Source organism: Cygnus atratus, chromosome 4, assembly GCF_013377495.2.
Source record: "Cygnus atratus isolate AKBS03 ecotype Queensland, Australia chromosome 4, CAtr_DNAZoo_HiC_assembly, whole genome shotgun sequence".
Lineage (NCBI taxonomy): Eukaryota > Metazoa > Chordata > Aves > Anseriformes > Anatidae > Cygnus > Cygnus atratus.
The window spans coordinates 12,300,592-12,327,100 of NC_066365.1; the positions used below are offsets into that span (position 1 = coordinate 12,300,592).

General features: G+C 44.9%; 1 protein-coding gene across 1 annotated transcript; it reads left to right on the top strand.

The window, feature by feature from the left end:
* Positions 1–10,032: 10,032 nt before the first annotated feature.
* On the top strand, positions 10,033–25,371 carry REST (RE1 silencing transcription factor). The gene is made up of 4 exons (XM_035545178.1): positions 10,033–10,168; positions 11,187–12,097; positions 16,887–16,970; positions 20,026–25,371. The coding sequence occupies exons 2-4, from the start codon at positions 11,197–11,199 to the stop codon at positions 21,726–21,728; spliced, it is 2,688 nt and encodes an 895-aa protein (XP_035401071.1). The 5' UTR covers positions 10,033–10,168; positions 11,187–11,196; the 3' UTR covers positions 21,729–25,371.
* Positions 25,372–26,509: the final 1,138 nt, after the last annotated feature.

Genomic DNA, 26,509 nt, shown 5'->3' on the forward strand with positions numbered 1-26,509 from the left:
CAGTGTGACATTTGGTGAAAACGATACTGTCAATCTCCTTTAAGACCAGGTTCTGGTTCTCTGAGTTACTGCACAGGGAATTTTGTTTGTTTCTGGATTTGCCTTGACTCTTCTGGTACTGAGGCACTTGCAGTCTTTGCTTATTTTATCTTTGTACAGGATCTTCTGATTATGGTCCCTTCTAGTTCTAGCCATCTTCTATAGGCCGCTTGTACCGTTGTATCAGCATGTGGGGATGTATTTATTGCGGAGGCACTGGAAATATGCAAAACACCTTTTTTCTGCTACTGAGTAATGGGAGTGACCCATCTACCAGTCACCTTTTGGTTTAACCTTTAGCAATGTAAATTCATCACATTTAGCTTAATGCACAGAAATGATAGTTGAGAGGGGGGGAAAAAAAAGTGTAATGAGTGTAGGTGAAATATGTTGAAGTGGGACAACACTGCAGAGCTGATCTTCACACTGGGAATACTTTATCAGCATTCTTTTTTCCCCTCCCCACAGGAGGAGAAGTGCTTTATTGTAGTGGATTTGAATAATGCTACCAGTGAGTTTTGCACCACTTCATCAAGAATGGGAGACTTAGATCTGTAACAGGTTTGGTGTTCAACAAAGATCTGGTTAGGTTAGAGCTCGCTGTAGTTTGATAATCAACTTGTTTGATTATCAATTGGTCAATATCAATTATCTTTGATAATCGAGTGCTCATAGCGATAACAGATGAAGATGGATCAGTAGAGAAATTCATGTGGTCACTAGCATAAACTGACAAACTGTGCTGTTTCAGAAATTGAGGTCAAAATCTGTTCAAAGTAGGCTGAAGTAGCTCAGAAAGTTGCTTCTGCCTTTGCTTTCAAGTCAGAGATCCTGTTGAGCACCTGCTGATGACACCTACTGTCAGCAGTGAAGTGTAATTTTCCTTATGTAAACAAATCCCACATCCTCCGAAGTGTTATTACAAAACCAGCCAGGCCCTGTGGGTTGCAATGCAGTTTGATTCTTTCTTGGCAAACTTGGTTGGATAATTCTACATGCTTTCCTTCATAACAGGTGGCGGGTTTCTTTCCTTTTTAATAAGTAGCCAGGGATTAGGCTGTAACAGCAACAGAGATGAAACAGTGCAAACATAAATCATGAAAGGAAGACCACATTTGAACCTCGAAAACAGTTCTGTCCAAGTTAGTAATATGTGCCCTTTATCAATTCAGCATAAGATGAACTAAAGAGAAATTAGGATTTGGATAGCTGCTAATTTATATTGCAGAGCTTCTCTGAGCGTAACTGAGAAACAGAACTTTCCCCTTCTGTACCAGCTGAGAGAGAGAAATACAATGCAAACCGTCTCCAAAAGCATTCAGTCTGAAAAGAGCAGGAGAGAAAGGAATCCCAAACAGGAACTGGTAAGTATTTCTAGCCTGAGATATGCTATTGGGGCGTCTGTTTGCCGTGATCCTTTGTTTGCCCAAGCACCTGATAGGCCCTATGGAGCAATGAGTGCTACCGCTTAGCCTGAACTTGGCAGACCTCCAAGAGAAGAGAATGTGGGCGAGAGAAGATTACATTCAGTAAACTCTGGGCAGCATGTCTGCGGAGGGCCAGGAAGACAGCTGAGCTACAGGAATGTTTAATTCTTTGGAATGACAAATGAAGCGAAGACGAGGAACAGCAAGCACGAGAGATCCTTGAAAAACCATTTTGGGTGCACTGGTAAAGTCAGGCAACGTACTGGAGGTTATTCTTGTGCCCTGCGTCTGCAAAGGAGTTGCACCCCCCGTGTCCGCACGTGGCTTATAAGAGCAACGTATCAATTCAGCTGCTGGGTCAGGCTCTCCCTGCCGTTCTCTTCCTTTCCACCCTTGCCCAGAAACATGGCTGTTGGTATAACCGTGCGTTTTCCTGATCTTACCAGGTCAGGGATTATGTGCACCTCAGAGTGCAGACCTGGCATTTGGTTTATGAAGCTCATTACCACAGGGCACTGTAAAGGCTAAAATGTAGGATGGAGTTGAAGGTAAATACATCAGTGACACGTATTACGTGGCTTTGGCTTAGAAATCCCCAAATCGTTTCATCTCAATAATTGCCCTAATTTTCCACTGAAATTCAAAGGAAAAGCCTAGTCAACGTTTTTGAAAACTGTGCCATTTTTATTGCATGTCCTAAGTAAACAAAAAGCTGTGTATACAGTATGCCCTTGGTGTTTCAAGAGATATAGTTGTAGTCAGTGCTATGCTATTGCTGGTCATGTGAACGTTTAGGCCTACAGCACCAGCCTCCGAGGCCTTCACAACTGAAATCTCATTACACTAGTGCAAAGTTTCACCTGGGATGGGATTGCTGTCATAGCTTTTTCATGGTGGTCTCCTTTTATAAGCCAGGTGAGAATTGGAAGAAATATATTCTGTTAGATCGCAATAGAGCTTGCATTTTGCTTTTTCTTTGCTGTGCCAGCTTATTTTCCCTAACGACTTGCCTTGCCTCTGAAGTCCAATGGGGACAAATGACCGCATCTGTCCCAGATGAGATGCTCTGAGCACGGTGCCTGTTTGGCAGGGGAAGAGTTAACACGAGCAGCATTATTTCCCTGAACTTGCAGTAGCGCCTCAGGGCCCCGGCCCAGACTGGGAGAGGAAATCAATTGTATTGGGCACTGTATCTCCTGAGTAAAACACAATCCCCGTCCTGATGGGCCCCCAAACAGAGTGTGGGGGCAGGGATTACAGCGCTGTGATGAATGTGATGTGTTTTTTCCTGTTTCTTTTCTTACCTTGTGGGCAGAGTTTTGTTAGGCTGAGATGAGCTGAACAGATACTCAGAAGAAAGAAAATGAATGCGTTCATAACCGGGTTTTGACACTTAACTGCCCATCCAGGTCAATCAGCGAGATTACATCTTTCAACGAGCCATTTTCTCCACACAGCGCTAAATTTCCCTTATTCAAAAGAAATGTTAGCCCTTGCTTAAATCTGGGCGTTAGCTAGTATCGGACTAGTCTGGCTGCAACCCCACAGCTTACCTTGGACACAGGCAAAAACCATCATCAGGGAATTTGTCCAGCTGGTAAACTGCTGTTCTGTCCTGAACAGCTTCACCAGTGCTAGAAACCACAGCATCACTAAGAGTTCATCTTTTAGAAATGCCTGTAAAAGTCGAGGGAAGTGTACAAAAGAGTGTAATTACATAGAAGTGTTCATACGCTGTGTTGATTCCTAAGGATCGTTTCATGCTGTTAAAATGTGTTTTCTCTTGATTAAGCAACTGCCGAAGGTGAAATGGAAAGGACACGTAGTTTATATGTTTATCTAGGCTATGTTTTCATTTTTTTTCCACCAGTATAGTTGCACTTGTGCAAACAGCAAAGGGTGGAAAGCTGGGCTTGGAGTAAACAGTTACTTGAACTGATAAAATGAGATCACATTCTCAATGGAAAAAATATTTCAGCATTGCAGTATAATTTAGGGTACCTTCTCCTCACTTCTGTTCAACTCCTGACCTTTTTGACCCCGGTACTAGAAAAGCACAACTCTTCCAGGGTCAGACTGGGGGTGAAATATTTTCTGGTTGTCAGTGTGAGCTTGCAGCGCAGTAGGTGGAGGGGACAGGCAGCGGCTCGTGTGCTGGCGAAGGTATGAGGCAGGAGATGGAAGAAGAAAGCATGCAATTACAGATGGGGTGAACGCACCGAATCTGTTTGAGAACCATTCCAAGCCAGTAGGCACGGGAAGCCCTGTGAGACGGGGATTGTGGATTAAAAACTGAGGCAGTTAGGAAAGTTAGGTGCAATTCCTGACCCTTATGTGGATAAGCCAGACTTTTCCCAGCAGGAAAGTTATCGATAACAGACGTGCGGCCTGAGCTGGGAATGAAGGCAAAAACAAGGTACAGGGCCCGCAGTCAGCTGGCTAAGCCCCGCTACATAAACATATTCTTTCTGAATAAAGCCTTCCCCCGTTATTGTTCCTCTTACCCAATAATTGGCTTTGATATCACCATTACATGCTCTCCTCCCAACATAATCCCTGTCGCTGTCAATTAGCCAGTGGCAGGGTAAACAACAAAGAGGGCTATTGCTTAAGAAACAACTGCTCGTCCAGAGAAATGTTGTCAAATACCAGAGGCACTGTTCCCTGCTTTGCCATCACCCAAGACAAAAAGCTGCACTGCTTCAAATACAGCTGCTGTAGAGAGGATTGAGTTACACCAGCACCAACTCTTCTGTACTAGAAAGGCTATTAAAAATGGTTTTACACGTGGCAGCTGCACTTGTGTTTAGGTTGTGGCACTGTAACTCCCACGTACGTTGCCCTCCCCTTGGAGCAGTTGCTCTGGCAACTTTATTTGTAGGAATTAGGAGCAGGGAACTGCGGTGTAGGTGTTACGATTCCTACATGTAACGCCTGTCTCTGACACCTAATTGCAAAGTTTTCAGCTACAAATTTGAGAGCAGTTTGTCTACAGCACTCGGCACCTTGCTGGCTCTCTGCTGTGGCCTGAAATCTTTTGGAAACCCATAGAAACATGAATGGGAGCTGCTGGATGCCGGGATGCTTTTGAAAGCATTTCCTTTTGTCTCCCAGCTCCAGCTGTTCCATCTGAGGGTAACACTTATGCGCCTCACGTGCACCGAGAGCGTCAGTCAGGGCCGCCATCAATATCCAAAAAATCCCTACACTGTGCCAAAGTCCACCTAATCTAAATTAGCTCTGTGCTGTTAAAGGTGATCAGCTAGCTAAGCAGCACAGGCTGCTCACCAGTGAGTATTGACCTGTCCCGGTGCTGGAGGCAAGGCCCCAGCTGCCTGTGTGCCGTAATTGCAGCTGCAGGCCATGAATGTGTGATCACTCACATTCGGCCACCTACTGCTGGCAGTACATGTTTCAACTAGGTCGGACACGATGGGTGTACGATCGCATTTCTAACAAATCAGCCAGATCCTACATTTTGGGGTTAGCGCTGCTTTGGTGCTTTTGGACTGGCTTCGTGCTTCCTGCAGGAGGACAAGGAATACCTGATCCAGGTGCAGTGGCACGCACAGGAGATGCCCTCTCTAGCATGAATTCTGAGGGCACAAAGTTAACCTTTTAGAACATCTTGAAATAAATTGGTCTTGACAGAACGAGCTTGTGCCAAAACAATGTTTTGAGTCAAGTGACTGTGGTGGTTTAGATCCAGCAGTGGAGGCCTGAACACTGGATTTACTGCTTGGTCAAATCACAGCCACAGCAGCTGGTAACAGGCTTACTGTAGTAGCCAAAGGAGGTTTTAAAAGTGCTATGCAAAAATATGTAGATATCTTAAACCTAATTGCTTGGACAGAAATGTGTTGCCATGTGAGTAGGAAAGTGACTTTCAGTAAAGGCTTGTCTGAAGAGACTTTGTCTTATCTGAGCGTGGTATTTCATACTCTATGAAATTATGGCTTCACTGAAATTAATAAATTTTCCTCTTCACAGTACCCACCGCCGTCCAGGAGGGCAGCGAAATGCAGTCAGTTCTGTGGGCTTTTCTGAAAGAGCTAGTAAAGAGTAGCTAAGGTCTGGATACCAATTTGTAAACTAGTTTTAACACAAACTGCCACTGCATTGTTTAAAAGAGCGTGTAGGTCCTAAGAGCTAAAGTGGCATGTTCAACCAGCCCTTCGAGGTGGGATAAACTCACACTGCTGACAAAGGAGGAGCTTTTGGGGACGGTATTTTTAATGTTCTCTTTTCCTGATCCTGTTTGCCACATGGATGCAGAAACCTTCATGTTGGAGCAAGGGAGGAGATTCCATAACGGCGGCTATGAGCTGGAGAGCATGACTGCCAGTGCTGGCTACACAGCTGGTTTAGGCTACTTTGAAAAGTACACGGAGTTAAAGTGTAACTACCTCTTTGTTTTATTCTCATTTTTTCTTTTAACAGCCATTTTATTTCAGATGTCTGGAAGTCAAAAGACATAAAGGGCAGTCACTGAATTTTGTTTTAAAGTTCACTATTTGAAAACAATGATTTATTAGATTACTATCACCATGACACCAGCATATTCTGAAAGTTGTAGAAAAAGCTTTTTCAAACTGATTAAAGCCAGAATTTCTGTAACACAAGTGATGCTGCGTAGGGCTTGAAATTTTGGCTCGTTATGACCTTCACATACAAGATGTGATATGAGTAGCAAATGAAGCACAGCAAAGCAAATGGAGTGGCAGTGGTTTTTCTCCATTGACCATGAAAGAGAGTCCTATCAGAACACATTCCTGCGGATCTTATATATCTTGTGATGCTCTGAATATACTGTTGGAAGTTCAGTAGGAGCTAAATTGCTGGTGAAGCTACAACAGATCAGTGTACTTGCAGATTATAAAGGTTGAGAAGTCTGGTCAGGCTGGTTTCTAATAAGATGAAGAGATCTTTGTGCAAGTGAACACTAAAATACTATTAAGATAATATTAATAGTGGTGTTTTAAGAGAAGCCTAAGGGAGCTGGTCATTAAAAAAAAAAAAAAAGGAAAGCAGACAGTGCAAAAAACCCCTTCCGTGGAGTGAACCTGTGTCATCAGTACCAGTTCTGAAATTATCCACAAAGAAGCAAAGTTTTTGTAGGAACCTCAAGTAAATTCTTTAACCGTTATAAATGCAGTGCCTTTATTTTTATAATGGATGCTAATATTGAAGTATGTTTTCTATTACAAACCCAGCTCCAGCTTCCTGCTCCCCTGCTCATCCAGAATGGAAATAATCCATCTTAAAGTTTCTTGTTTTGGCAGAAGTTTTTATTTACTATTGCATTTTTCTGCAGACATTACAATATTTGATGTGGCTCATTTCTTTCAGGGTACATATTCACTGCAGAATTATCTACATTCAAGCTGCCTGAAAGCATCCCAACCACAAAATACTTGCTGTAGCCACTTCCGTGTGCCGCTAAGATTTCTTGGGGTGCACATGTGGGGATTTTGGAAAGCACTGGAGAACTAACAGCACTTGACTGCTGGAGCAGCTAGTGAGCTGTGTAACTTGAGTTTTAATCTATAAATCTGATGGGGCAGCCACTAGAGTTAAGGGGGCTTGTGAATGGCTCAGACTTGACTTAGGGGCAATACTCAGAGCTCAAAGGAGCTTTTCACTGGGGAACAAATCTTTTGTGTTGGTCTGGGAATAAGGAGAGCATTGACCGAAGTACTATGTGCAAATAAGGCAAGTTCTCTGGGAACAGGGGTAGAGAACAGCTGTATCTTATGAAAGCTGGACAAAAAGTTGGGCTATATTTTTTGGGAGCTAAGTAGTCTGAGCCAGTCACAACAATGCCTTTTGGAAGGGCAAAGTTTTGTTGTAAATCTGTCCTACTATTTGCTCAGGTTTCTCTGTCTAAAGTGGAGATCAGATACCTGTCACCCAACCATTCCTCTTAAAAGCAGGAGAAACTATTCTGAGAGCAGTTAAACAAGAGAAATACACTTGGAGGTTTCAAGTGTGATGCATTTACAAAGGACCTAAGGTTAACATTTTAGAGCATCCATCACATCCACAAATCCGTAACATTTACTGCATTACAGACTTCCTCTTTTGGATGAAGAAAATGACAGTCAGGTAGTTGCAGGGGTTGTTCAGATGAGTTTGCCCTTAGGAACCAGAAATACGTAAGGAGAACTAGGGCCATTTGGGAAGATTTGCAGGCATGGTTGGCATTTCTGTAACTGCCAGAGAACAACTGTAGGAAGGAAGGGAGGGAGGGAAGGAGGGAGGAGGGGAGAGAGAGAGAGAGAAAGAAAGAAAGAAAATGAAAAGAAGGAAGGAAGGGAGGGAGGGAGGAAGGAAGGAAAAGAAAGAAAAGAAAAGAAAAGAAAAGAAAAGAAAAGAAGAAAAGAAAAGAAAAGAAAAGAAAAAAGAAAAGAAAAGAAAAAGAAAAGAAAAGAGAAAAGAAAAAAAAGAAAGAAAAGACAGAAAGAAAAGTGATAAAAGATCCTATTTTTATATTTTCCTCACAACTTTTCATCAGACACTGAAAAAAAGATCCAGAGAGCTGGCTCATGCCTGACACAGTCATGCTTTAAACTGAAATGTAGCATTGCATGCATGCTGCATGTATATCAGCAAGGAGGGTGGAAATGCACATTCTGCGTACTCTGCAAATGTCTGTTTAGAGAAGGGGGAATTTTTTTATCACTCGCCATCTGTAACTGTATTCATCACACTTTCAGAATGAGTCCTAAAACCTACATATTTGTATAAATATTTTTATTTTTACGTACTTAACGTGGACTTGGATTCTGAAAAGAGATATAAGCATGTGTCTTCCCTCAAAGAGTTAACAAGCAGTGGTCTGGACCCCGCTGCCTGGTACTCGCAGCTTTCCCCTGCACCTGTACAAAGCCCCTGTGACTTCAGTGAAACAGGGCCGAACAAGCAGACCTTTCTGCCTGCTGGAAGTGCCCCTGGAAGGGATGGAGACAAGGGGGGGGATGATGTCTGGCTGCCCGGATCAGGTTGCACTGCCAGATTCTGCTGAGAGGAGATTAAATTAAACACTGTACAGTTGCTTTGAAGCTGAACTCTTCCAACCCTACTTTAAAGCGTTCAGTGGACTGGTTCAATCATACCATCTACTGACGAGGGTTAGAAAAAAAAGCAGTTTTCAAAACCCAGCGAAAGAAAATGCATTGAAACAAGCGGCATGCAAAATCCCTTAGCCACCAGTGGGAGACGCATAATAATTTTCCACAGCTTGGCATGTGTGAAGCGGTCTGGGAGTATCAGCATTGACTGGGCTCAGCTGAGCTGAAATTCCTCTTGGGATGAAGACTAAAACTGAATGGATCAGGGATGCTCGTTAGATACCTTATTTAAATGCCCGACAAAGCTTTATGCTTCTTCGGCGAGTCCTGGCATAGTTTGACTTCTCCAATGATTTTTGTATCTAGGAAAACTGACATTTGCTTTTGACATTTCTTGAGGGGTTTCTACTAGTTTCTGCCATCTGGGGACTCTGCCCTCTTTTTTATGCTCAGCGTGCAGTGGTGCAGCAAACCATGCGTAGAAGTTGGTGCAATGAAAAAGAAGAGGCTTTTTCTGGCCTCCCGGTGACGTTTGCTCATTAAGTACTCTACTGCTTAAAGATTTGAGATTTACAGATCAGTTCGATCTGAACCATTTCAGGCCCAAGGTGACTTTTCAGGTATAAATGTATAAGAGCCAGGTAACTGCCTGAGACAAGAAGGGACCATTAAGAAGAGTTTGGGTTTGTACGATGTCTGCTCATTTAGTATCAAAATTCATCATCAATACAGACAAGATGAGCTGCTGTTCCTGCACTCTGTGTTGTAAAGACCTGTCCTGTCGAACGGGTTTTTGACCAGGTTTTAAAAAATCACAGAATTGTAGGGGTTGGAAGGGACCTCGAAAGATCATCGGGTCCAACCCCCCTGCCAAAGCAGGTTCCCTAGAGCAGGCTGCTCAGGTAGGCGTCCATGTGGGCCTTGAAGATATCCAGAGAAGGAGACTCCACAAACTCCCAGGGCAGCCTGTTCCAGCGCTCCGTCACCCTCACCGTGAAGAAGTTCTTTCGCATGTTGCTGCGGAACTTCCTGGGCTCCATTTTGTGGCCATTGCCCCTTGTCCTGTTCCCACAAACCGCTGAAAAGAGGTTGAAAAGATATTTGTAAACATTGTTAAGTTCCCCTCTCAGTCTTCTCCAGGCTGAACAGACCCAGGTCTCTCAGCCCTTCCTCACAGGGAAGGTGCTCCAGGCCCCGTATCATCTTTGTGGCCCCCTGCTTGGACTCCCTCCAGGAGATCCCTGTCTTTTCGTACCGGGGAGCCCAGAAGCGGACACAGCACTCCAGGTGAGGCCTGACCAGGGCAGAGCAGAGTGGGAGGACCACCTCCCTCGACCTGCTGGCCTCGCTCCTTTTACCACCCCCCAGGACCCCCTTGGCCTTTCTGCCCACCAGGCCCGCAAAGCACCGATCCCCCCCCGAGCCACCTCAGCGGCTCCGCGCCGCCCCCGAGCCGTGCCGAGCCCAGCCGAGCCGCGCCGTGCCGAGCCGTGCCGGGGCGGGGCGGGGCGGCGCCGCCGCTGCGCGCTGTGTGCTGGAATGCGCGGCGCCTCCCGCCGCCGCCAGCAGCGCCCGCTCGGCTCCGCGCCGCGCCCCGCAGCAGCCCCGCGGCCGGGCGGCCTCGAGCCGCCGGTGAGTGCGGCGGGGACCGGCAGCGCCCGGGCCCGGGGGGTGGGGAGGGAGCGAGCCGAGCCGGGCCGAGCCGAGCCGGGACGGCCGAGAGGCGCTGTCCAGGGCTGATCGGCGGGCGGGGGCGGCCGGGCCCGGCCGGGCCGCGGGGGGATCAGCACCACGGCTAAGGAGCCGCGGCTGCCGCCTGCGCCGCGCCGGCCGCGGGGGCGCTCGCCGGGGCCCGGCGGCGGAAGGCAGTGCCGCCGCCCCAGGCCGCGGGCCCCCGGGCGGAGGCCCCGGCGGCGCCGCTCGCCCTCTCGCCGCACCGGGCACCGGCTGCGATCGGCCGCGGTGACCTTGCCGGAGCCGAGCCGCTCGCCCCGGCTCCCCGGCGGCAGCCCCGGCGGAGCCCAGCCGGGCCGCCGCGGCGGGGGGGAGGAGGAAGCGGAGCCCTCGCCTCGCCTCCCGGCCCGGTGGGGGCGGCCGTGCCCGGCGAGGCCCCCCCCCCTCCCCCGGCGGCGGCGGCGATCGGCGCGGGGAGGGCCGCTTTGTGTGGGCAGGCAGAAAATGGCCGCATGCCTGGCTGGGAGGGAAGGAGGGAGGGAGGGAGGGACGGGGGGGAGGGCTGCGGCGGGGGCACGGCTCCCCCGGCTGCCTCCCGGGGCGGATGTGCTTCGGGCCGGGCGGGGGGGGGGGGGGGGGGGGTTGGGACCGGCACCCACCGGGGGTGCCCGACATGGCGGGCACGGCCCGGCCCGGAGGCTCTCGGCCGCCCCGAGCCGTGTGTGGGCCCCGCGGGACCGGGGAGGTGGGAGCCTGCCGCCGGCGGCCCCTCCCCGCCGTGGGCTCCTCGGTTTCGAGCTCCTGGGAGGGAGCGGAGGGAGCTCCTTCGAGGCCTTCGTGGGCCGCTTTGTTTGGTTTTCCTCCGCCTTAACTTTCCGGTGTCACTTTCCGGCGTTAGCTGAAGTGCTGCCCGGACAGCACGAGGCCTTCTCGCAGGCCGGGTGCCTACAGGTGTGCCTTTTCTCTCTTCCCGCAGAACTGCTGCTATGGCAACTCAGGTGCTGGGACAGTCCGGTGGGAGCAGTCTGTTTCCCGGCAGTGCTAACATCGGCATGGCGTTGTCTAACGACATGTACGACTTACACGACCTCTCGAAAGCCGAGCTGGCAGCTCCTCAGCTTATTATGCTGGCGAATGTGGCCTTGACAGGAGAAGTGAACGGCAACTGCTGCGATTACCTGGTGGGGGAAGAGAGGCAGATGGCAGAGCTGACGACGGTGGGGGACAGCAACTTCTCAGATAGCGATGGAGAGGGTATGGAAGATACCCAGACTGCAGAGAGTGACCGTGAGGCACCTGAAGGTGTGGAACTAAGCTCCCTTGAAGTGCCTAGTGTGGAAAACGAAGGTCCAGTTGCTTGCCCTGCTCCTGAGACTCCTAGTGTGGACAAAGAGGCCCCGTTGGAAGCACCAGGTACTCCAGAAAGCACAGAGGACAAGTGTAAGAGCTTAAAGAGCAAGCCATTTCGTTGTAAGCCTTGCCAGTACGAGGCAGAGTCTGAAGAAGAATTTGTGCATCATATCAGGGTTCACAGTGCTAAGAAGTTCTTCGTGGAAGAAAATGCAGAAAAGCAAGCCCAGGTCAAGGAGTCTGATTCTTGCACCACAGAAGAGGTGGATTTCTCCAAGGGCCCGATCCGTTGTGATCGTTGTGGCTATAACACTAACAGATATGATCACTATCTGGCTCACCTGAAGCACCACAACAAAGCAGGAGAAAATGAGAGAGTCTACAAGTGTACCATATGCACTTATACTACTGTCAGTGAATATCACTGGAAGAAACACCTAAGAAATCACTTTCCTAGGAAAGTGTATACCTGCTCGCAGTGCTCCTATTTTTCAGACAGGAAAAACAACTATATTCAACATATTAGAACTCACACAGGTAAGTCTTTAATCGTTTTTTGATGTAAGCTTGGTAAGTACTGTGAAACTGAACGGATGATGCAAACCATGATTCTTCTCTTTGCAGAGTTTGTTCCACCCTCATAAGACTCTGTGCTCTCTTGTTGTACTTGGTGCTACCAGGTTGTAGCCTGTGAAGTGGGGGTTTGGTTTGAGCTCCAGTCTGCAATTTTAAGAAGGCCCTGAGATCTCTTGATGTCAGGGGCCCAAAGGGAGACGAAGAGCATCCTTTTTATTAATTGTAAACAGCTTTTTTGAAGAGGGCATGGCAAAGTGTGCGTGTGATGATTGCCAGGGTCTGCAAAGTCCTGATGTTTCGTGAGAAGAAAACAAGCAGGTTGACAAAAGATGCCTAAATCACAGAGGTGGTTTTGAAAATTGTGGCTTGAGACCAAGCTGAAACTTGACTAAGTTGTAACTAGAAGAAAGATGATGCACACGTGTGAAAGTGCTCTCTCCTATCTACAAAGTCATAGTAAATGTTGAGTAGTGTTTATAGGCAATAAATTTCCCTTAATGGCCCTTACTTTTTTCTAAGATCTGCATCACTGCAGTAGCCAAAAGTAGATGCATACTAATGTTGGCCTACAGGGAACCCTCAAGCGAGACTTTGGCTTGTTTTCATGTCTTCTCCTAATGTCAGTTTGTAATCTCCAGGAAAAGTATGAGGCCCCTTTCTGCTCTGATTTATACCAAATGGATTCAGAGGGCCTTCAGTCGTGCAGCTGTCTGTGTGAGCTGGGGCTGCAGCTGATTAGGAAATACCTTGCTTTGTATCAGAGAGCCTCCGCAGCCCCTGACATGGGAAGTGCTGAAGTGCAGCCAAACTTGAGACTCCTTTCTGACTAAAGGCTCAAGTCTGAGAGGGGATGTTGCAGCCACATCCTCTTCTTAGGGCAGCGAGGTACAATCGCTTTGCCTCCTGATGCCTTTTGTGGGTGGGGAGGGGCCATTCATACTTTACTTGCAGGTTGTCGGAGAGCAGACTCGCTAACTAGCTTCTTGTGTGATGTCCTGACTCGGTTCCCTTTACTGGAGGTGAACAAAAACACTGTCGAATTGCTTCTTTGAAGTTACGTTTCGCCCTGCTGACATGAGTGGTTTCGAGGCTTCTGCTTAGTTTTCTGCAGCTGTCTGGAAGGGGAGGGCTGCACACTTGAGACCTTGGAGCTGGGCCTGAGCCGAAGTGTGGTGAAGCACTGTGGAGCGGTTTGGGTTCACGAGCATGCCTTAGTGTCTGCTTTGACAAAGGGTCTGGGGGGTCTCTTTTGATTTTTGATATATTAATACTATTGTCTTAACAATAGCTGTGTGCTGTTGTTTAGAGGAGATCAGTCTTGTCTAGATATTTTTTCCTAAACAAGTAAACAAAGGTTATTTTAGGAGGTGTTAGGAAAATGGTACCTTTTGTCCTCCAGTGTGTTTTCATTATATGTATTGTGGGAGATAACAGGAAAGAGACCAGGTGAAAATGACAAAATGTAGGAGAAAACTAAATAAATCATCCCAGGAATTCATTGCCAACTGTGAGCTCATGCTGTGGTGCCTGTTCTACATATGTCTCGACTTCAAATTCATCCCTGCTTGTGTTTGTGTGACATCAGGTTCCCACTCCGATCTCTGAAAGCCCTCATTGAGTTTTAGGGGAACTAACCCTGAACGCGTGCTTGTTGAGGAAGCACCTTGTTATCACTGCAGTTGGAGCAGGCAGTAGAGGGTGATAGCAGCAACTGTAGAGCTGAGAAACTTTCTGCAAGCTCTGAGAACTGCAATCTTAAGAAAAGCAGTGATGGAAACTATTCAATACAATCCTAATTTCCCAAAGCTGCAGGCAGAGTTCCCTGAAGTTGAGAGTTTTCAGCAGACAAGTGCTGCTGTGTTTTCATTACTGGTGAGCTGTATTTAAAAAAAAAAGAAAAAGGCAAGTTAAGCTATGTAGAATATTGTCCAATCCCCCTTTTCTCCTTTAAAAAAGTTTTTTTTTTTTTTTTTTGGTTTGGTTTGTCATGTCCTTTCATTGTTTTAATTAAGCTGAAAATGAATAATTATGGTTTCAGCACTTTTTAGTTCACTCTGGTAGCTACTCTCTTTGCTAGCTGTTAGTTAAAAGCTGGCACATGCAGATCTTTCTGCCGGTTCTCACCTGACTAAAAATCTTTCAAGTAAGTGGATTCCTTTGTAAATGTGCATTGTTTGCAATAACAGTTTTCATAGATGCAGCTTACCAAAATGTCAGTAAAATATCCCTCTCTTCATCCCCAAGTTTGTTTTCTGCTGGGTAGTGAACTGAATTGACTTCATGAGGACACACGCAAATGCCAGAGGAGGGAAGGGGGCTGCAAGCTAGGGCAGTGCATGGCGGAGGCGGCATCTATTCTGTGTCTGGGGACCTCAGGAAAGCAGGTGGATGTTATCTGCGTGCCTTGTGCTTGCATCTCTGTGGAAAAGCGGGTGTGTGTGAATCCGTCCTGGACTAAAAACTAAAAGCTGTGGGATGGGCTGCTGACAAACAGGGGGGACCTTGGGCAGAGGGTGGTTTAAGGATCCCGCAGGAGGTCATAAGCTTGTCTGCTGGGAAAGCTACACCTGGAAGAGCCTGGTGTCTGGAGATACTCAAGGCCATCCCTTCCTCTGCTGATGGGGTAGAAAGGCCTCTGTGTGTCAGGGACAGAGCCACCTAGACTCATTTGTGCTCATTAGATATATTAGAGCAAGTTTGGACTTGATTTACCCCCCTCAGCTACTTCCTACTACTGATCCTGGAACTGTATTAAGTGCAAGACAGAATGCAGTAGTTTAGTTTAGTTTAGTTTAGTTTTATTTTATTTTATTTTATTTTATTTTATTTTATTTTATTTTTCTATTTTACATACCAGAAACAATTTCTAGGAAACTTAACCAAAAGTCATTTACAGGGCTATATAAAAAAGGTGCCTTCTTCAGGCAGTCCCAGTGTTTGGTGCCTAGCTTTGAACTGCTGTATTTTTATTTTGTTTGCCATAGGAGATCTCTCTTGTTTGCCACACTGGATTGGAAGTTTGATGGAAGCAATTTTGTTTCAAGCAGAGCTTTTAGTAGCACAGGAAGAAAAGCTTTAGTAAGGAGGTGATCTTGAACTTGTTCACTGACATCATTCTGCCTGTTCATTTGCATAGAGCTGAGTGTCTGCTTCAGCTTTTGCCAGGTCGGGGTTTATTCTCTGAGTGTCTCGTAGAGAGTTTTTTGGTGGCTTGTTTGCATATAATGAGCTTGTAAAATCACAATATTTGGCGAATAGCACTTTATAAAACAGCCCTTGTGACCTAGCCAGGCATAAAGACTCATTGAAAGCCACAACCATTTCTGTGTGACAAAAGCCCTACCCATCTCTTGTACATGACTTAACCTTAACTGGAAATCTGGGGGGGGGGGGGGGAAGAGGTTGCGTGGTGCAGGAGGCTATGATTGTTGGGGTGAATTTGTGTTTAAGTTGCTGATACAAACGAGTGATAATCCAAATGATTTAATGGGAGGAAGGAAGGGGGGGGGATTTGTCTGCATTACAAAGACTGCTCCTACTGCTAATTCAGCAAAGACCAGCAGCTGAGCCTCACGTCCTATACTAGCAGATGGAGGTCTTTGCTGCTACAGATAAAACTACGCTCTGAAAGCGAACGCATAGGCTGTGCACAGGATTTTTGCTGATGTCTGGATCTCAGTGGTTTGGGGAGGACATTGGCTGTATGCTTTGATTGATGTAGCAAACTGCTGTGGTGTAATGCTGAGTATGCCTTGAGTAATATTACAACTGAGAATATCCTTTTCCCTTCCTACCATTACTGCCGTCCCCTGTTAGGCATATCTAAAATAAAAAGTTGTTTTCACAACTTGTAGTGGAGACAAAGCAGCCTAAATCTCTTGAATGTGCTAGCAGTTTGAGGCAAAAAATAAAAATAAAAAATTGGGACTTATCTGGACCTGCCTAATGGATGTTATTTCTAAAACTGTCAGCCTTAATTTTGGGCTTGTCTTCACTTGAAAAGGATTTTTCAAGTGTACTGGTAGTTACACAAGCTAACTCTCTTGTGGAGACCTAATTTATGGCAGGCTAGTTTCCATTAGTTCTCCAGAAACAAAAACTGCAGGTGGAGGAATTTGAGTCTTCAAAGTGCTGCTGCTGTGCTAGCAGCATAGTTTCGCTGAGCAAGGCATTGTGCTTGTCCACGTTCCAGACAATTTCACTTTGCCAATAAAAGATTGTCGTTATGTCCCAGTCTCTTGCACTTGCATTCTGGAAAATGCAGTTCTGAGATGTGGGGGTAGTTTCTCTCCACCCTTAATCCACATTAAACATGGAGGTTTCAGGTAAGGTGTTAAAGGAAGCAAAAATGTACCTGGCTTTTTACAGGGTCTATATCTTCTGTGTGTCTTTGGACTGATGACAGAAAATACTGTAGAAAAATCAGCTCTGGTGGCTTATGATTTCCTCGAGGTGGCCGTCCCGATCACCTTTTGCCTGGGGTTACTGTCTGACCACAGCAGGGTGTCCCTCTCTAATATTCTGTCCCGTCATTACCGTCCCTCATTCATAAGGCATGACACATCTGCTGGCTCAGCTCAGGCACATGCTTCTCGCCGTGACCCTTTTCTGAGAGATAATGTGTCTTGAAATGCAACTGGGGGTTCTGTGACAGCCTGGCATATATGGTTTGGGAACCAAGTACGGGAATCAGCTGTGTTTCAGTGATTAATCGCTGGTGTTTTTGTTTTCTTCTGTTTTGTTTTCGCAGGAGAGCGGCCCTATCAATGCGCTATGTGTCCCTACTCCAGCTCTCAGAAGACCCATTTAACCAGGCACATGCGCACCCACTCAGGTTGGTAAGGGGGTGGCGGTGGCAGCAGCAGCAGCATGGCTCAGGAAAAGGGGGTGGTTCTGGATGAGATGAGGCGGTCATCTCATCCAGTATGGCCTGAGCTTTAGCTACTGGTTTTATCAGAGAAGGCTGTCCTTACCTGCTAAAAAAATACTGCCATTAATAAAAGTGATAATGGGGGAACATATTTTTTTTCTTTCCCTTCACTATCCAAGATGCATTCTGAGGTTCATAGGACTGCCATAGTAGTCTTAGTTAGTCTAGTAGTAAATACAACATTGTAATGATGTAGGAACAAATTCTTGCCTTCTGTCTGCTGCAATAACTCAGTTCAAATCAGTGAAGCTGGGAAAGGTTTGAATAGCTGAGAATCTCCCCTGTGATGTCTGTGATCTCATCGCATCGAGGAGCTCCGAGGAAACCCTTAGTTTTTGCTTAGTATTACAAAAAGATTCAAAACAGTGCCTACTTCTGGCACAGGGGAGAAATGAGCAAACTCAGGAGTTTTTTACAAATGATGATTCAGTCTTGTGGCACTACAGGGCAGAATTAGCAATTTTCACTAGCATTTATTTCCCATCATTGATCACAAAGCTGTGGTGTTAAAAACTATCTCCTGCTCTCTTGTGAATCTTTTTGTTTTGTTCTGTTTTTTGAATAAAATAGCAGCATTTTTTTCTGAGCTCTTACTCCGTAGTCATGCTAAACGCAAGCACAGGTGTACTTAGTGACCCTCTTAGGATAGCTGAGGTAGATGCTTTTGGTTTGCTAAAATCTGAATTGACCAAACCTAGATGAATTCCTATTCCTAGCAAACAGTAATAAAAGCCTGGTGAACAGTGGTTGTTTTGATTTCGATAGTTGACACCAGAAGGCATTTTTAACTGTTGTGGGATGGGGGTTTGGACCCACTGAAAATAGCCAGCTTAAAAATGACGTGCCAGTATTTTGGTTTGAGAATTTTTCAGTTGAAACATCCTTTCAGAAACAAAAACAAAACAAAACAAACAAACAAACAAAAACCCACATTTTTAAACTGAACCTCTGGGCTAAATGTGGATTTGCAAATGGTTTGGTCAAAACTTACTGAGCCTGGAAACTATTTCCTGAGCATCCTCTTCTCCCCTTGTCTGTGCAAAAACGTCTGAAATCCAAAGGGGACAAGGAGTGGGATTTGCCCTTGGTCATTGAGTTGAAGCTCTGGGAAGGAGGGAATGAGAAGTGCTGACAGAAATGGGATTGCACATAGGACATTGCTCTCAGGGTTTTTTATTAACAGCTGTCATAACTTCTGTTGCCCATCTTGCCTTGCCCCCTTGTCCAGGCGTTTCTGTGGCAACTTCTGAGCAACTTCCAGATTCTTGCAGTTCATAGGCTGGACTTTTAGGGCAAACCAGTGCTGATTCTAACTATCTTCAAGTGTAAGGCAGTGAAGTACAGTGCTTTATAGTCTGCTGCATTACTGTAGCTATCTTAGCCGCCTTAGCATGTCACTTCCACTTGCACAATGAGAACTTCGGATTTGGTAGAGGTGACAGATTCAAGCCTTCTGTGTATAACGTGTGCGTTACCCTGTTGGATATGGCTTTTCAACATTTCTGAGCACTCTGTGCGGTTGGAACAGCTTGTTCGAGCGCATGTAAGAGCAGATCTTCTTGTCCTCACTGTATATAACGTGAAGCTGATGCATGAAGCGTAGGTGAATAAGGTCTGTCCTTGGCAGAAGTATGACCAACGAAGCACCTCAAGGTTAAGCTTGTGGAAAAGGTCACTGGGAGTCGAGAAAGAGGTGAGAGGAAGGAAAGAAGATGGGCTGAATCAAACTAATCCTTCATTAAATAATAAAGAGATGCTGCAGGCAGAAATGAAATGTTCTAGACTCCTCAACAAGTGTCACCAACCCTTCTTGCCAGGGAGGCAGCACAACCTGTTACAGTCTGTGTGGCTAACACACAAACGGACACCGCAGTCACAGCGACTTCACGTTAATTGCAGGCTGCTCTGGTCTCCTGAGTCACGGGGCTTCAGAGGAGCAACATGAGTAGGGGCAGTGTTGGGGCAGCGGGTTGGAGGGATGGTAGAAATACTATTGTGCCATGGGCATAAGGGCCTGGAGTGGCTTTTCAGTGTACCTTCGAAGTGGCGTGCATTAGTTCTGCAGGTCAGTTTTGAGATGCTGGTTTAGAGCTCGAGAGCATCCCGAGTTCCTCAGCTGAATTTGCATATGTACAAATATTCTCAAAGTATTTTTGTATTGATTTATTGTGCTGAAAGTGTTTTTCCTACATGCTTTGATGTGTAAATGGAAAGCCAGTTCGGCTGCAGCAGCGTGCACTAAACCTAGCATTTCGAAAACACTTATGCAAGAGTAATTTCAGAAATGTAAATGCGGATTTCAGGAGTAACACGATGGCTTTAGAATGCCTAGGATTGCCTTGCCAAGAGTAACCCGCAGCCAGCACATCGTGTTTGAAACATAAACTCCAGCAAACTGAACTATCAGAGGCAAAGATCATCTAAGCAGGGTGTTTCTTTCACAGGCGTTGGTTTTTGCTAGCTTATTTTCCCTTACTTCTTTTTCAATGCAAGCATGAAGTATGCTAAATCTGTGTAAAGTTGGACTTTTTGAAACGTTTGTGTGAAACTGCTATTCATCAAATGTTACATTTCCGTTTTTCTACAATGCATTCAATGGACCAGTTGGGTATGGATTCCATTTGCTAATATTACTGTAGAGAGATCTCTGCCGGTATGTATGCATAGCCAGAACCCGTGACGTTGTTACCGCTTGTTTGGTTGTGGATCCCCTTCCTCCCAATCCTTGCCCCTCCTCTCTTTCTTTTTTTTTTTTTGTATATCGTTTTTGGTGTCTTGTGGATGTGTTTGTGACTTGTGGATTTCCTATGTTGATAGTATTTAATTTTAAAGGCGCATGGATAATTTTTCTTTCCTTTTTGAGTTTCGTATCTCTGTGCCTGTATTAGCACAATGCCATTTCCTTTCCACCCCCGTGCTTAATAATCATCATCGTTCCCTTCCGCCCTTCCTTCCTTAGGTGAGAAGCCATTCAAATGTGATCAGTGCAGCTACGTGGCCTCAAACCAGCATGAAGTAACTCGACATGCACGGCAGGTTCACAATGGGCCGAAGCCTCTGACTTGCCCACACTGTGACTACAAAACAGCCGACCGCAGCAATTTCAAAAAGCATGTTGAGCTCCACGTCAACCCGCGCCAGTTTCTCTGTCCTGTTTGTGACTACGCGGCATCTAAAAAATGCAACCTGCAGTATCACATCAAATCCAGGCATCCCGATTGTTCAGACATCACCATGGATGTCTCCAAGGTGAAGCTACGGACTAAAAAGAGCGAAGCTGACTTTTCTGAGAGCGTTAATGACAAGGCGGAGAAGGAGCAAACAAAAGGGGAGTCAGCCGCAAAGAAAACGGAGAAAACTGTGAAAGTGGAGAAAAAAGAGAATTTAGCAAAGGAAAAGAAGCCAGCAACCAGTGTTTCTGCAGGCCAGGTGACAACCAGAAGTCGGAAATCAGCTTCAGAAAACAAGGAGGTAGATATTAAAACTGAGAAAAATACTGAGAAACCATGTAAAACAAAGAAGATCAAAAGAAAGGCAGAGGCAGAAGTAAATTCCTCAAAGCAAGAGCCTGCAAATGACACCTCAGCAGTAACAAAAAAGAAAAAGAAAGTGGAAACTAAGCCCAAAGACTACCAGGAAGCTCAAAAAAATGACGCACCAGAGGAGGAGCCTAAAAGGCAAAATTCTTGCCTTAAGAAAAACAAAAAAAAGAAAGCTCTGAAAAACAAGCACAGTAGGAAAAGCGGTAGACCTGATCAGGAGAAGATCGAGGAAGAGGAGATGCCAGACAAGTGTCCTCTTAGAGAAGAAGATGGGTGTGTGAAGCCTGACAGTCTGAGCAGCGACCGGGTGAAGGAGCAAGATCCTGCTGGCACAGCATCATCATCAGATGATGATGGTGGTCATGCTCGCGAGGGGGAGAGCGTCAGTGCTAAAGGAGGTTGCGCAGAAGACCCAGGACAGCTTTGTCTGCCAGAGCAGGATGCAAACGCAGAAGGTGAGGTGAAGGATCAAGACATGCCTGCTGCAGCAGAGGAGAGCAAAGACGCCGTTTGTGAAAAAGAGGAGAGGAAGGTGGAATCAGAGGAAAACGCTTGCTCTGAAGAATCTCCTCAGGAAGTGTCTTCTGAACACACGTTGGATGAGCCCATGGATGCATTACCAGATCTGGAGCCGGAGAAGGAGCCAGAGGAAGCCTGCGTGGCAGAAACTGTGAGTAACCCAGACCCGATGGACCTGACTAAGTCGCACCTGCCGGCGACAGAGCCAACGGGAGATGCCGTGCCAGCACCTGCGCCCCCAGAAGGGTGCATGCAGAGCCCTAAAGTAGCGCTGGCCTTACCATCTCCGGATAACGCAGCAGGGAATGAATCTCAGGAAATGGAGGAGGATGAGGGTATCCACAGCCACGAAGGCAGCGACATCAGTGACAACATATCAGAAGGAAGCGATGATTCGGGGTTAAATGGCGCTCACTCTGTGCAAGAGGAAGCGAGTCCAAAGGCATCACAGGGAGCTGCAGACAGCACAGTGGTCAGGGAGAACTATGTGTGTATTTTTTGTGACCGCTCGTTTAGAAAGGAGGGCGAATACAGCAAGCACCTCAATCGCCACTTGGTCAATGTATATTATCTCGAGAAGGCGACAAAAGGGCAGGAGTAGAAATAAATAGCTGTGGGTTCGGGGTATGTGTATCTTTTGTAAGATCTTATATAGCTCATGTACAGATACTGTAGATTTATTTTTTTTTAAGCATGGTTTGCTTTAGAGTCTGCGTTGGGATTTATTTTTCAGTTGAAAATATTTTTGACAACTTTTTATGTAATGAACTCATTAACTGTTGGATCTCTTCGTTAGAGAAGGCAGGTAGGGTGTATGAGGCTGTGTCCTGTAAAGTCTGTCTGCTTCTAGTCTGTTAGCTTATGCAGTTATTTTATAAATAGAATTTTAGGAACAAGACTGTAGCAACTCATACACAAGTTGGATGTTTATAGAGCCACTGACAGTTGCTTTTTGTTCTAGCAGCCAACTCATCTCTTTCCCCTCTCCTCTGCCTTTGTTTTAGTTCTTCGTAATGTGTCTGGACGTTCGAAGTGGTAAAAACTACTCAATGTTTTTTCTACCAGGGCGATAGCTTCTATTACATAAAAGAGCACTTTGTAAAAACAAATCAAAGTTGGCTAGCGATGAACATGACTGTTGAAGATAATTATAATTGTGAGTGTACATTTCAGATCCCCTAAGTGTGAACAGTGAGCCAAAATTTGGGGTTAGTCCTTCCAACTTTTGATTGGAGAACCTGTCTTGATTAATGTCTTATTAACTATGATACATACTTGGCTCTGCTGTGGGGAAGTAAATTTGTTATTTTTAATTTTCTGCTTTTTTTCTGTGCTTTAAAGGCTTAAAATATTGCACATTGTTTTTGTTTTTACCTATGCAGTTTAATCCTTTAGAAATAGCGCTTGTGCAGTACATGTACACTTTATATATGCATGTTTGGTTTTGTTTGTGTAGCCATTTTTATTTCAAAACATTCAGATTCGTTGCTTACCATGGGCCAGTTTTTTTTGTGATGCTCTTTACTGCATATTTTTATTGTTTTCGTGGGGTATTGCTAATTGTGCATGAAATTATGAACTGTTTGGCTATATATTTTTGACTAGCTTTAAAATTGTATAGCTGTTGAGCAAAAGGATACCAATGCAGTTTCAAAACACTATTTTACATTTTTTTTCATAAAAATGTCACTTCTGATATTTTTAATACATATACAGAAGAATAAATTCTAATTTATAATTTGGGATCACCAGACGGGGCAATACATGCTCTCAGTGGAAATGTCTGCAAGTTCTGCAAAGTCCAGTTGATCTTTTTTTCCTGTTTTAATTTCCACAATGGACAGCAGTCAAACTTCATGAACATGAAAAAAAAAAAAGTAGCACTGATGTAAGTATGGTTCATCAAAATCTAATGTCTCACCAAAAACAAACAAACAAACAAAAAAACACAAATAAAGATAACTGGTAAGCAACAAACCTGGTATTAAAAACTGTAGGAATTCCTGCTCCTTATTCATTCAAGTTGCGTTTAATGAAACCGTCCTGCTTCCATGCAGAGAGAGAAACACGTAAGATTGTGATCTTAGGTCTGTATGCAAGAACTACCACTGCAGGAGTTTTTAATTCTAAGCAGATTTCTCTTCTGGCGCACACAAACATGCAAGAGATTGCATGCCTGCTGCTTATAGTAGTAAAGTGTGAACAAAATCCAAATAAGCAGGGAAAGAGCAAAACACTCCCGTCTCATCTGTGCTGCAGAACACCACCTGTAGCTCCCTTTTCAGCCGGAGCAGTTGGGGGTAGCTTCTTGTCAACTCCAAAGAAGCAAATTTGGAGGCAGGTGTTTGGAGAGAAGAGGTCAATCAGTATTAGTGCGTTTTATGACCTAAAATGTTCTGGAACATACCCTGTTTTTCTCTGCCTGTCCCCATGTCAGCTTCCTCTCCAAACAAACCCTCTTGAATGAATAGAGAACAACAATACTACGTTGCTTCTCCTTTTGGGAGAGATTGGTATAATAGGAGGCCAAAGATTTGAGAGGGAGGACATCCCTCATGGCAGAAACAAGTTGTATAGTGAGATTTTGTTTGCTTAGATAGCATTCAATCCTTACCTTGGCTGTGACAATCAGTGTCAACTAAAGATCATGTTGCAACTATATTTATGTTAAACATTAAGAAAATAAACCTAGATGAATTGTTTTCCTAGACAACCAGCTGTGATAGTCTTAGATATTTTTTTTTCCCCAGTGATATATAATGTTGCCACCATTTGTGAGCAATGTGAACAGATGCTGGGAATTCCAGTACTGTGTAGAGATTTTATAGCTCCCCTTTGGCATTTGCCGTCTTCTGAGAGACTTCAAGGACTTCAGCTATGTTCAGATAAACTTATGGACTGGCCTGATAGTTTTTTTTTTAATTTTTTAAAGGAAAATATGGTGTAGACTGACTTGAAATCTCTCTCTATGAGATTAAAAAAAAAAAGTGTGTTTTTTTGAGATACTCCTCAGCACATTTCTGGGAAGTGGTCAAGGTTTTAATGCTTGATCTATCAAGAACTCTTTGAAAACAACGGTGCTTCTGTTAAGCAGTGTTTTTACCACAAGATAATCTTAATATTGAAATATTAAGAAGAAAAGTCTGTTTGAGACCCTTACCAGCAATGTCCTGAAATACCTACTGTTGGTACGTAGCTGTGTTGGAATTATCTGCTTGGTGAAGGCCAAGATTTGGGAGTATGTTACATTAAAGCAGCAAAGATTTTACTGTGTCACGTGTATCTAAAATGTTAGAAATGTCTAATATTGAATATTTGATGTGGAGTGTATGAATTAGGTAACCTACCACACGTGGTGGTTTTACATTGCTGTATCTCCTTTTTAAACAATGACTTTTGTCTTTTTCAATATTCTTAAATTATTCTGTGTCAGTTTGACCAATACTAGCAATTTCTTTTGTCTCGGTAATAATAACCTACACGAGTGTTCCAATTCATGGTTGGAGGGATTAGCGCAAGGATAGCTCTACACTGCCAGTCCTTGGCTGAGCAACGCGGTGTGTGGGGTTTTTGCCTGTGTGGATCCATACACTCAAAGTAACTGCCCTAAGAAATGATCCAGAAGTGGATTGCATTCATAATCCAATGTTTTTGGATTTTGATGATCTAGGCTGAAACTTCATTACTTGAAAAAAAGAAGGTTTGACAACTGACAGGCCAGTTAAGATGTGGTAGCGTCATTAATTTCAACAGACTTAGATTCAACAGATGTAGCTGAAAAGTATTAACCAAATTCAAGTTTTCTTGAATGGCAGTTCTGTAGATATGTGGCATACGTACAATATTAACAGAATCCAAATAGCTTATGGAATTATTTTACGTGTACATATATTTCCTCCCTCTAAAATTATACTAGCTAACAAACTTTTGTAAGCTGGCACGGAAATGTGTTTATGATGTTTGGTTGCACCATGTTTGATGCTTTTACAGTGCAATACTTGTATTCTCTGAATTAAACCAAAGGTAATTTTTTTTCATGCTCTTTCTACTGTAGTGCATGACAGCCTTTTCTACATTTTTAATAGATGTAAAACAAGCCAGATCATACATCCTGTTTTTACTTAAGACATGTATAAGTCTTTTGTCCAAAATGTAGTGTAAAGTTAAACTAAATTGCATTATATTAACCCTTACAAGTGTATTTTCCTAAGCATAGTTATGATTAAATAAACTTTATTAAGGAACTTGCAGCTTCTATCTACTACTTATTAATAGCTACCAGAGATGTTTTTAACTGAAGGCAGCAGCAATGCAAGCATCATTGCATCTCTTCAAGACATCAGGACAGAATGATGTGGGGAGCCAGTATATAGCTGCCAAGTGCATGCATGTGCAGTCTTGACTGCAGAAAGGGACTGTGGCTCCAGAAATATGTTCTTTTTCCATTTAATCATGTTGTATTCATTTCTCTGCCCACTCCAATTAAAGCTAGGCACGAAGTGAGAGATACAGACTCGGTTCAAACGTAATGCTGGGCCTGTGTGAGAAGTACAGCTTGATGGAAGTTGCAGATCTGAATTTCAGGTTTAATGCTGGTGGCAGTTCCTCTTGCATTCCCAAAGGATGTGTGGTTCTGATGATTTGGGGAATTCATAGTAGATTTATAAAAATGAGGTCACCTGTCTTCCCCATGGCTATGGTACTGGCTGTATAGGGATACTGAAAATGTCTTGAGAGCTGTGGAGCCCGATGTATCCTGCATCTCTGATGCTAACCTGTCTTCCAAGGCTTGGCCATGCTTACCTGGTACTAACGTAGGCATCTTCTTCTTTGCCATGGGAACCACGGCAAATGATGCTTGATTAAATCGTGGGGATAGTTTTATATGCAGTTACTGAAGCTTTGAACAATTTGGAGTGCTCCACAAAGCACAAGAAGTGAGTGTTTATGTTTACTGATTGATCGTTTTCTTATATACAACTTCTCTCATTCCCCCAAGGGTGGTGGTCAGTCTGTCAATGAAAATTTGGGTTTCAGGTAATGCTGAAGCACCAAAGAGCAGGGGGCACGGCTGCTACAGGACATGGCCTTGGAGGGTGCAGGATGGAGGGGTTGGGACCAGGTATGGGGCACGTTTTGGCTTGCTCTGCTTGAAGTCTTGTAGATAATGTGTGTAGGTTATCATAAAGGGGGGGGCGTGTTAGGACAGGGAACAGGCGTGGTACCCAATCCTAATTATGAGCTGCAAGAGAGATGGCCTGAGAGTGTGGCATAGAGATGGAAGGGTACTTCTGTGCCTCTCCTCCGCCTGTGCTGTGTGAGTTAATTATTTCAGAGAGGATCAATAGAGGAGGCCCTGCCCTTTACACAGCCAGCTCATGC

What these genes read in the sequence shown, in the direction of transcription:
- REST (XM_035545178.1), top strand. Translation starts at nt 11,197, where the DNA reads ATGGCAACTCAGGTGCTGGGACAGTCCGGTGGGAGCAGTCTGTTTCCC. An exon ending in ACATATTAGAACTCACACAG is followed by an intron (nt 12,098 to 16,886) that starts GTAAGTCTTTAA and finishes TTGTTTTCGCAG; the next exon opens with GAGAGCGGCCCTATCAATGC. An exon ending in GCACATGCGCACCCACTCAG is followed by an intron (nt 16,971 to 20,025) that starts GTTGGTAAGGGG and finishes TTCCTTCCTTAG; the next exon opens with GTGAGAAGCCATTCAAATGT.